The 11,891-nt window shown below is 46.5% G+C and overlaps 1 protein-coding gene across 1 annotated transcript; it reads right to left on the bottom strand.

Annotated features, from left to right (window-relative positions):
* Nucleotides 1-317: 317 nt before the first annotated feature.
* LOC114101970 (large ribosomal subunit protein eL21-like) lies at nt 318-945 on the bottom strand. Its single transcript, XM_027947162.2, has 2 exons — nt 560-945; nt 318-360 (listed from the first exon to the last, which is right to left on the bottom strand). Exons 1-2 carry the CDS (start codon nt 943-945, stop codon nt 318-320), a joined length of 429 nt encoding a protein of 142 aa, XP_027802963.2.
* Between the last annotated feature and the right edge of the window lie 10,946 nt (nt 946-11,891).

Here is an 11,891-nt window from a genome sequence, read left to right as displayed (position 1 = left end):
AAGACTTCACCTCCAAATACCATCTACACATGAATTTGGTGATTAAGTTTCTAACATATGAACTTTGGGGAACACTTTCAAACCACAGCATCTGGCTAGACAGTTATCCTTGCCTCACTACCTAGCTGTCTAACATAGCCCTGGCCTGTCCTCATGTCACCCCACCAGACCTCTCCTATCTAACTCCCCACCTCCTCCCCACCCCCTCAAGTCTAGATTCAACTCTGAGAACACTGTTCATTTAGTATGTGGAAATTTGAATTTTTTTTAACAGTCTAAGGGCCTTTATTTTTTAATATTTAGTATGCTATAAATTCTTAGGGTACAGGTTCCAGCAGCTCAGGTTCCTTTCCATTGATTCTCTCTCTTTTTTTGGTACCGAGGATTGAACTCAGGAGTGCTTAACCACTGAGCCACATCCCCAGCCCTATTTTGTATTTTATTTAGAGACAGGGTCTTGCTGAGTTGCTTAGTGCCTCGCTTTTGTTGAGGCTGGCTTTGAACTCACAATCCTCCTGCCTCAGCCTCCCAAGCCGCAGGGACTACAGGACCACTGCACCCAGCTCCGTTGGTTTTTCTGGGTGGAACAGGCTGGTGCTTCTGCTGAACCCAGGCCCCTTTCTCTTTGGCTTCCTTCTTTTTCTGATCATTTTTCTTCACAAGTTTCAAGAAGCTGTCTCCGCTCTTAGAGTGCTTAATGGGCTTAACATGCACATTAATTTTCTTGGCAAGAATCTTGCCCTTAACTTTCTTGCCCACAACTATGCACACAGCAGGCTGGGTAACTTTGTAGACTTTTCCAGTATTGCCACAGTAACATTTGTGGGTCATTCCTTTTTGAACAGTAGCCTTTTCCCTAATGTGTACTGTATCATCCTTCTTGTAGATTTGCATATATGTGACCAAAGGAATGACTCCATGTTTTCTAAAAGGTCTAGATAACATCTATCAGATTCCTCTCCTCTTTCCCTTTGTGTTTTTCATTCTGCAGAATTACTGGAAAATGGTGATTCTGGCCAAATGGAAGAAAGCATTTAAATCTTGTTGAGCTCAATTTTTCCTACCTGCTCCAGGGGTCTGCTGAACTCATGAGCTGAATCTTACCTGCTGTCTGTCTGTGTGTGGTCTGTGAGCTAAGAGTGTTTTTGTTTGTTTTTTAGAAACAGCTTCATTGATATATAGTTCATCCATTTAAAGTGTGCAATTCTGTGGTTTTTAGTATACTAACAGATATGTGCATTTGATCACTCCAAGAAGAAACACCATCCCCTTAACCTGTCATCCCCCATTCCCTCACCCTCCCAGGCCTAAGCAACTACAAGTCTACTTTATGTCTCTATGAAGAATGGTGTTTACATTTTAAGTGGTTAAAGGAATCAAAAGAAGAGCCATGTACAGTGGAGCACACCTATAGTCACAGTGACTCAGGAGGCTGAGGCGGGAGGATCACAAGTTCAAGGACTTCCTGGGTAACTTAGTGACACCCTACTCAAATAAAAAATAAAAAAAGCTAGGGATGCATCTTAGTGGAGGAGCACCCCTGGGTTCCACCCCCAGTACTAGGAGGGAAAAAAATCAAAAGAAGAGTATTTTATGATGTGGGACAACTATAGGAAATTCAAATTTCAGTATCCACAAATAAAGTTTAATTGGAATACAAGCCTAAAATGTTTACTAACTGGCCCTTTGCAGAAAAATTTTTCTGACCTCTGCTTAGGCCAAACCCAGGGTGGGGTTAGAGAGGAGGCAGGGACAGGGTTTCTTCCCCAGATTAGTAAGTCCATTAGGAGAGGTTTCTCACCTGGGAGGAACATGAGGCTCTCCTGGGCTAGTGTTCTTAGCTGTCAGTGTGGGGGGCCTTGGCTCTAATGCTGTTTCCTGCACCTCATTCCAGCCAATCTGCTTTAGTGGGTCTGAGGTGAGGACCCGAGTCTGCCTTTCAATTAGCACCTGTGATTCTGAGGTGTGGGAGGGTGTCTCCAGGTCACACTGAGAAGTGCTGTCCTCTGCCAATGTACGCAGACCTGTAGCTCAAGGACATTTCCTTTCTGTTCTTGGAGGCAGTGACCTTACAATGTGACAAATGCCATTAAGTGTGTAGTTGAGGGAAGCCCAGAGGAGGGCTGCTGAGGGGGTCTGCAGGAGTCCTGTGGGAGCATCACCAGGGAGCAAGGGTTCTTGAAGGGATGTCTGGTCTCCAGGGAGAATGTGCAAGAGGTTGGGACTAGACATGTGCAATCTTACATGTCCTCAGTACCCAGACTGGTGAAAGTGATTGGAGTCTCTGGTCAGATGCTGAGCACCTGGCTCGGGGCTGACCCAGGAAATATTTTGTTTGTATTGAGGGTCCCGGATGTAAGAATGAGGCCTATGGAGGAATGGTTGTTCTCCCCTTTGCTCCCAGGGGGTTGGGGGGAGAGGGGAATGGCGTTTCTGAGGGCCGGACAGGGTCAGGCTGACTCGTCAGAGGTAATTCTCCTCTTTTTTATTAAAAAAAAATCAAATGTGCAGAAAAACAGAAAGACTGGCACAATATACACCTATATATCCACAGCTTGGACACAACAACAGTCAAATTTTGCCATTCACTTTCTATTTTTCTTTTAATATCTCTCTTACTCTTTTTAATATTATTCATTAAGCCTGGCACAGTGATTCACCCCTGTAATCCTAGTGATTTGGGAGGTTGAGGCAGAATTGCAAGTTGGAGGCTAGCGTCAGTCACTTAGTGAGACCCTGTCTCAGAATAAAAAAGAAAAAGGGCTGGGGATGTGGCTCAGTGGTTAAGTGCCTCTAACCACAAAAATTGTACACTAAAATTGGCTCGTGTGTGTGTGTGTGTGTGTGTGTGTACAGTTCTGTGAATTTTAACACATGTATATGAGGTTTTTAAACACATTTTAACAATGTATAATGAGGTTATGGAATAGCTCCATCACCCAAACAGCTCCTGGGTGCAAGTCCTCTCCAGATACACCTTCCCCTGGTCCCATTGATAACTCCTGGCAACCACTGCTCTGTTCTTCACCCATATTGTTTCTCTCTTTGGGAGTGTCAAACTGGTGGAACCACACTGTATGCCACCTTTTAAGATTGGATCCTTGCACTCAGCATAACACTTATTAAAAAAAAAAAAAAAAAAATATATATATATATATATATATATATATATATATATATAGTTGTAGTTGGAGACAATACCTTTATTTATTTGTTTTTAATGTGGTACCAGGGATCGAACCCAGTGCCTCACACATGTTAGTGCTCTACCACTGAGCCACAACCCCGGCCTCTCAGCACAACACTTTTGAGCTTAATCCAAGTAGTTGTTTGTATTAGTAACTCATTTCTTTTCTTTTCTTTTTTTTTTTTTTTTTTTGGAACTGGGGATTGAACTCTGGGACACTCGACCACTAAGCCACATCCCCAGCCCTATTTTGTATTTTATTTAGAGACAGGGTCTCACTGAGTTGCTTAATGCCTTGCTTTTGCTGAGGCTGGTTTTGAACTTGTGATCTTCCTGACTCAGCCTCCTTAGCTGCTGGGATTATAGGCCTGTGCCACCATACCCAGCTTCATTCCTTTTTATTGCTGAATGGTATTCCGTTGTATGGAAGTGTCACTGTTTGTTTTTTCACTTGTCTCCTAGAGGACATTTGGGTATTTCAGCTTTTGGCAATTATGAATACAGCTACAATCAACATTTGTACAGGTTTTCATTTGGAAGTAAGTTTTTATTTCTCTAAGGTAGACACCCAGGAGTGTATATGGTACACACATGGTAAACACATGCTGACATTTATAAAAACTTGGTTAAAAAATAAAGTCTGAGGACATAGCTTGGTGGCAGAGTGCTTGCCTAATATACATAAAGCCTTGGATTGGATTGCCAGCACAGACAAACAAACAAATAAAAATCAAAAAAATTTTGGTCATGCATTTCAGATTAGCGATTGCACAGGAAGAGGAGAGAGGGGGTGATTATTTAAAGGATGTGAGATGTTCAGGAATGATGGGGAAGTTTTCAACTAGAGAGAGATGGTTGTACAACATTTTGAATGCAATAAACACCATCCCTTTGTTCACTTTAAAATGGTTACCTGCAACTGGGTGTGGTGGCACATGGTTAAAACCCCAGCAACTCCAGAGGCTGAGGCAGGAAGATTGCAAGTTCAAGGCTAGCCTCAGTGACTTAGTGAGGCCTTAAGCAACTCAGCAAGACCCTGTCTCCAAATAAAAAATAAAAGGGCTAGGAATGTGGCTCAGTGGTTAATGGTCCCTAGGTTCAATCCCTGGTAGTTTCAATCCCAGAAATAACAATTAAAAAAAAAAGAAAAAAAAAGTTAATTGTGTGTTATATGAATTTCACCTCAATAAAAGAAAACCCCATAATTCTTATAAGAACCACAGATTATACTTGATGGTTATGCCTCTTAACCCCTTTTTCTCTAAAGCAGCCTCTCCCCATGCCCATCACTTTATTTTTTTTACATCGACTTTTGAAGACAGACTGGACTAGTTGTCCTTTAGGAATCACCCTTTATTGCCTTCTCTTATTTAACTCACTCCCACATCCTCTGACCTTCTCATATAGTTAGGTGAACCATTTTGGACAAGGAGGTTTCTGGGCCATGTGGGGCACTCCATGCAGCATCTCCTTAGGAAGCACCCTGTGACTTGTGATGCAAAGTTGATCACTGGATTATGACAAGAGAAGTCAGATCTCTTCATAGGCAATATATTTGTTTCTCTTTGCTACTGGTCAGCAATTTGGGGTGAAACTGGCAGCAAGTGAACATCCGGTTTCCCAGAAGAATTCTAAGTCTTCCTAACATCCCTGCCATGTAAATGATTGTATCCGCCTTATGAGTAAAGTTTCAGGGAGACTCAATAATCTGCCCAGCAGGTATGATGGAACACGCCTGTAATCCCAACAGTTCAGGAGGCTGAGGCAGGAGGATCACAAGTTCAACACCAGCCTCAGCAACTTAGTGAGACCCTAAGCAACTCAGTGAGATCCTGCCTCTAAATAAAATACAAAAAAGGGCTGAAGATGTGGCTCAGTGGTTAAGGGCCCCTAGGTTCTATGCCTGGTACCCAAAAAATAAAATATAAAAAAATAATTTCCCCCAAGCATGGAGAATTGAGTTTGAGAATCTTACTTGTATTGCTCTCCTTCCTTTTAGTTTTCCCTTCTGTAAGCTGCACATATTTACCTCACAGGGCAGACACATTGTACCTTCCTGAATGTAACCATGCCCTGCCCAAAGTGTGGTTCTGGTGGGCCCTGCCCAAAGTATGGTTCTTTGGAGGCTCCAGACACAGCCTGAGACCCTGAGGGGCTGACAGTGGTTGGGGAGAATGGACTCCCTCGATGGGCATGATGGGAAGACTGCCCCTCCCTCCCCCATCCTTCCTTTCTAGCCTCATGAATCCAGCAAGAAGAGCTGACCAGATCCCCTCTAAGGCGGAGGAAAAGAAGGGAAAAAACTTCTCGCATCTGTTGAGAATTAACCTCTGAACCATTTAACCAAACATTGGCTTCTCCTGTCATTTGATAAGGTGTATCCAGCAAAGGGAGATGAGAAAATTGGGAGGTTATTCTTTTAAATTACATCAGCAGGGGGTTTGTTCCTGCCGCAGAGCTCGGAGGGTCCCGTCTGGGACATCACATCACCACCAGCACACTCAAGGACAGACTTGAGTGCTTTCCTCTGCCTGGGAGTTCAGGCATTCACAGGGATAAAAAAAAAAAAAAAAAAGCAAGAGGGATTTTAAAATAAAGTCCGTGCACGGCAGGCTGTCTGCCCCTGAGCCAGCGCTGCAGCGAGGGTGATTATGGAGGAAGGAATGGTTTGTGTCACCGTCACACGGAAATGTCCGACGGCTTTTCTGCAGAGACAACACCTCTCAGTCTTCCAGAGACTCCGTGTGCAGACTTCCGGAGCTGTCGGAGAACTCCAAGGCCATCCTGCCTGCCCCTGCCCCCCTTTGAGTGGAGAGTTTCTCCTTTCTCGGCAGGATGGGCCAGGAGCAGTCTAGACAGATAGGGACCTCCAGGGCTGGCCAGCCAGTTTCCTCTGGCAGATGGGACTTGTTGCAAGTACACCAGGACAGAGGGGTGGGGTCCAGGCTTTGGATGCTGCCAATGGACACGCCCTCCCTCCTGTCCCTTTCTGACCTCCAGTAGTTAGGAGCAGGTTCTCTCTCCCTTCCCATGACACACTTAGGCCCTCTTCCAGTCCCACCCAGGCAGCCTTCGAGATGCAATGAACACTGGAGGGAGTTGGGAGTCTGCCCTGAATGCCTTCTGTCACCCCAAAACTAATCTCTTCTCTTTGTGTCTCAGTTTCTGCATGGGTAAAGGAGCTGGATAAGGTGATCTTCAAGGCCCTATCAACTCTGCACATAATGGTGTTTGTTTGTTCCTAAGATTCCCCAGGAGGGAGTGAATTTTTTTCTTGAGATTGATTTTTTTTCGAGAAGCAACTTTCCCTGCTTCTCCCAGGGACTTCTTAGCCCATGCATGTTTCTGAACTTGTCCTCACTAATTTTTCTGGACTTGTCTCACTGAAGCTTAGCTCCTTTTCTTAGGACCCTGGTGGCCAGAGCTGGTAAGGTCTCGTCTGCCTGCTCCCTGGGACTCACTCATCTTATATCTCTACATGTAAATTCTTCCCCAGTGGGGGAAAAACAAAGGTACCCCCTCTCCCTGAGCATTGACTAAGTGCTGGACCCCAGGCTGGGCTCTTCCATGTGGGTTAGTTAATTCACTGAATATTCAAAGACATTTCAGAGCCACGGATGAGTCAGTTCAGATGAGGAAACTGAGGCTCAGAAACCATGGCTTGGGCAGAGTCCCAAAGAAGAGGTGAAGCTGGGAATCCGACTCCATTTGTTTGGCCCTAAAGCCAGATTCTTTCCTTTGCATCATATAACTACCTGGCTTCTTCCTGGAGGAAATTCCTGGCTCAAGGACAGGGGTGGCCAAATGGCAGAGAAGACAGAGCACAGAATGTTGCTCTGAAGACACAAATACTCCTCAGGTAAACAGGACAGGGGAAAAGGAAGCACTCAAATCTCAGAAACTGGTTAGTATGTGGCAATAATTCACCTAAGTCAAGGTTCCCGGCATGTGACATCATACCCAGTCAGCTCCCCACCCAGCTTTGTCAATTTGACTCTTTAAAGAGGGCTTTTTAACAAATTCTGCAAGAACCCAAATGACACTATGTAAGGTGACATCATTTCCATCACAGAGGAGCTGTGAGAACTTGGATAAGTTCCTCCCAGTTTCAAAAACTTTGGTGTCTTCATGTGCATAATGGGTGTGCGAATAGACTCCTATCTCAACAGATTATGGTGAGCAGCAACAGTGAACAGACTTTTCTAACTCAGATGTAAAAACATACTATCTTCTTTCACTCATAGAACCCACCCATCCCAAATGTCACCTGTAGCAATACCTGGCAGACATTATTGGAGGTATACCTGTCACCCACCTTGGACTGCCCTTTAGAGCTTAATGATTATTTCCATATTTTCTAGTTTTAATTCTCCCAACAGATCTTTCAGTAGGCAGGGCTGCCCCTGTCCTTGGCTCTAGTTCACAGATGTAGAAACTGAGGCCAACCCTTTATGGTTCCCAGCTTGTTGAAGGGTTGACGTGGTTTTGGAGCACTCTGTCAACAGTTCTCTGTCTTCTTGTCATTTGGAGAGATCAGGCTTGTAAGGGCAACTCTGCAGCCAGCTGCGGCCCAGATGTGGAGACCTGACTGGTCACAAAGGAGGTGGGTGTGTGGGAATATCCTCCCATTTCCTCTCTCGAAGACAAATGGTTCAGGGGCCGCTGGAGGCTCTTCAGGCCACGGTTGGATTAGAAGCCTCCCTAAGACAGGAGGTAACTTGGTCATAAAAACTATTCCTACCTTGTGAGGTGACTTCTTGGAGGATGGACTCAGAGGACAGGGTGCTTAGGCAGCTGCTACCCCTTCCCCTCATAACATGACTCTCTAAAGAATTTCGTTTAGGCTCCAGTTTCCAAAGGTCCTCATCCTGGGCTGGGGTTGCTAAAAGAAGGAGCCATCTTGGCTCACATTTTTTTGGCCAGTATCTTGAACCCTCTCCTCTGGCCATGGATCAAGAGAAACACTCAAAAAGACACAAAACACCCACACTGTGCACACACTCATATGTTCATGCACACACAGGCACACACACATACACACGCACGTACACCCATACCTACCAGAAGCGGCCATAAGTTCCCTCAATCTCTCAGAACTCTCTTCAGCCCCTCAGGAGAGGAGGGAAGGAAGCTGGGAGTCATATATCATTTCTCTTCAAACAGGCAGTGTCCCCTCTGCCCAGAGCAGGGGTGGGGGTGGTCGGCAGCCATGACTGGCCTCAGGAAAGAGCCCCTCTGGCCCATATTTCACAGACACCCAGACGGGGCCTGCTGTCAGGAGCGCTGTCTAATTTCCTCCCCTGACTGCTGGCCCAGATCCCCCCAACAAAGAGGGGCATTGTGTCCTCCTCCCCACCCCTGGCATCTGCTCCACAGAGATCCGTTGGGGGACGCACAGAGGGGATTTAAGGGATGAAGGCGCCGCATCCTGCACCACAGGCCCAGAAGGGTCACAAATTCTTGAGTTGAAAGAAACTGGTCCTGGCTGAGGGATCGTGCAGCCTTGCAGCCTTGGCTGTCCCAGTACCCCCCAGCATCCCACAGTCCTCTCAGCCCCCCAAAGACTGTGGCAATAGCATCTCTTCAGGTCTGTCAGGATTGAGGATGGAAAAGCATTTTAAGGGGACTGGGCCTCTTCACCCTCTATGAGAAGAAATAGCCTTCAGCACTGGCTCTCTCCTTCTGGAGGGGGACTTAGCCATGTGGCTGGCCACCTACAGGGCACCTCACCATTTCTGGGAAGATCTTTCATGGGTTGGTCATGCAGGAAGGAAAGGTGAGGTTCCAGCGGGGAGAGCCTTGGAAAGACAGAATGAAAGGACAGTGGGCAGGTGAGAAATGACCATGGCCTGAGTGGCATTGCCAGGCCTCCTGGGAGAATACTGCCAGGAGGCACCCTGTGCCTCCGTTCTCCAGTTCCTTCCTGGGACGCCTCTAAATAGGCTGCCCCTCCCTAGGTGCCACTGGATCAAGATCTCAGTGACACCTTATGGAAGGTGTGTGTGGGGGGGTTGATTTAATAACTGAAGGTGCACTTAGGGGCTGTGGTGTGTGGCCACACTGTGGAAGTAGGTAGAGATTCTGTTCTGGGCCCACACGTTGAAAGCAAATCTGGACCCATCATCTTGGAAGCCCTTGACCTTCTTGCTGTCCTCTACTGCCTCTCAGCTGCTTACAGCTGTTTATAGCTGGTGCTTCGAAAACATTTTGCTCACAGAGCATTTACCATTTGTATTCAGGGCACAGCAAGTACTAGAATGTTCACTTTTGCAGACAGAACATTGGTCTAGGGAGGTAGCAGGCTAGTTAAAATTTACACAGCAAATGAATAGGAGAATAGCTACTAAAACCCAGGCTCCTCCTGCCTGATTCTCCCCGGGTTTCAGTCTCCTTATAGACCAGAGTTTGTTGTATCTGAGATAGGGGTAGAGTACATGCTAACCATGTGCAAGGCCCTGGGTCCATCCCCCACACTGCGAGGTGATGATGACAATGATGATGGCGACAATGACAAGGTATGCATACGTGAGAGACAGAGAGGAGCTCATGCCCACTGAGGGCCCACTCTGAGCCAGGTACTGTGCAAGGTCCTCTGTAGACCTTACCCCACTGTCCTGGGGGCAGGCTGCCTATGCCTCCACTGATCATCTCTAAGACTTAACACATGCTTGGCACTTGAGAAATATTTTTGTGGAATGAAGGAATGACTCTCATCTTCCCATCAGACTGCGAGTAAAACATGATCTCTTCTTTGTAGAAGCATTTTTCAACAAATCAAGCACAACTTCTGCAGGCCACTGGGATATGGAAACCGAGGCTCAGTGAAGGTTGGTGACTTCCAAAAGCCACAGAGTAAGTCTGTGGCAGAACTCATGCTGGTCCCTAAGCCTGTCAGTCTCCCAAGTCTGTGTGTGTGTGTATGTATGTATGTGTGTGTGTGTACTTGTGCATGGGACAGGAGCTGGGGAGGAAGGTGATAAGGAGTGAGGGATTTCTCCTCCTGCAATGCAGGGAATATTAAAGGAAAATAACTGGAGAGAGCTTAGCCCCTAGAGGGTTGCCAGCTCAGACACAGGCCTGCAGCCCTTAGCCAGGTGTGCTGGGTGCTTTAGACAGGATTTGTGTTCCTGGAAAACTGGGTTTAAATCATCTTTAAAAACACAAATAAAACCATCCCTCATAGCCACTGGGGACGCCTGCAGCATGATGAAAGTTTGCGGCAAGTTTTCCTGTGCACCATGAAGAACTTTCGAAACTTGGGATTTGCCCTCCTTGGAACTTCTCAAAGAGTGGTAACTGTGCTGGGTGGCAGAGAAAGCCAATCACAGGCTAAGAACCTCTGGCTAAGAAAAGCCCAGATTCAATGGTGAATGTGCTTCACGGGGGTTCTCAGACCCCAGCTAAGCCTGCTGCCTTCCCAGTCACGTTGGAGTTAAGCCCAGCCGTGGGCCCCAGCTCTGGGGACAGCCCAGAGTCCTGAGCCAGCAGCTCTGGTTAGGAAACTAATAAAGACAGAGAATCTCTTGCAGCCAGGCCCGTGGTGAGAGACGAGTTAGGTCATGTCTCTCTCTGTTCAATCGGATATTACTCTCAACCCTGATGTCACCTTCAAGCTATTAAGCATCATCCTCTGAGACGTACATGTGCAGCTCACAGGCCTCTTATCAGGCTCTCCTCTGAGTCTTACTGTGGTCAGGGGTCAGGGCTGAAAGCTGTTTCTTTGCCAATTGCTGGTCAAAGAGGACAGGCTTGTTCAGACTTCAGACAGGGTTGAGACGGTGGGCAAATGATCAGCAGAGAATCTTGGTTTGGTGACCAGGATCAGAGAGAGCTCCCCTGGGCTCTAGAAACAGGGTAGGTATCCCCTCTTCAAGGGTAATGTCTGCTAGACCTTGTGGTCTCTGAAGGGCTGGACTGAATCAAGCCATCCAACTAGCCTCTGGGCCAGAGCTTCCTCTACATGGCCCATGTGTCCAGCAATGGGTTGTTTGGAGTTAAGAATCCAGGTGATACCATGGATTTAAGTTTCCCCATACATCCATCCATGCAGTAACATCTATTGAGTGTTCATTATGTTCTAGGCTTCATGATAATAGTTAGGAATAAAATGGTTAGAGAAACACATCCCTTCCCTTCCTTCCAGCTTGGAAAGCAGACCACAAATAAACAATCAAAAATTAGAAGAAACTGAGATTATAAATTGAGATCATGGCCAAAAAGGCACAGACACAAGATGGGAAGACAGAGATAAAGGGGTGGTAGCGAACATGGGTGTGGGTGATATTAAAGAAGGGCATGGATTTGAGATATTCTTGAAGAGGTTTCAAAACTATTCAGGTGTTCAGGGTTTGGGGGATGGAACTGAGAATGGACAAACAGTGAGAAAAGGAACATGGTGGGAGCCCAGTGCCATGGTGGCCAAGAGAGGACACAATTGGCAATGCCTCGTTGGTGGTTGTAAGGGGTTAGCTAGCACAGTCTCCTCCACCTGGCTGGAGAACATACAGCTATTAATGGAAAACTTTTCCACTCAAAGGAAGGAGAGAAATCCACCCAACAGAGGCTTACCCAGTTACTGGCACTGTGCAGCTTTGGGGATCATGACAGGTGAGTGGATCTGAACATGACACTGGTTTTCTTTTTAAATAGAAGAGCTGTCAGAAATGCATCAGGGCCTGGCCCAGGCTGGTGGGCAGATTTCTGC

Source organism: Marmota flaviventris, chromosome 17 (genome assembly GCF_047511675.1).
Source record: "Marmota flaviventris isolate mMarFla1 chromosome 17, mMarFla1.hap1, whole genome shotgun sequence".
Taxonomy (NCBI): domain Eukaryota; kingdom Metazoa; phylum Chordata; class Mammalia; order Rodentia; family Sciuridae; genus Marmota; species Marmota flaviventris.
The sequence above is the reverse complement of the archived record's forward strand: the minus strand, read 5'-3'. Positions and strand labels throughout refer to the sequence as shown.

Coding starts and splice junctions, on each gene's coding strand:
- LOC114101970 (XM_027947162.2), bottom strand. CDS start 945: ATGTTATCTAGACCTTTTAGAAAACATGGAGTCATTCCTTTGGTCACA. Junction 361..559: donor AGAAAAACCAACGGAGCTGG/GTGCAGTGGTCC, acceptor AAAAAGAGAGAG/AATCAATGGAAAGGAACCTG.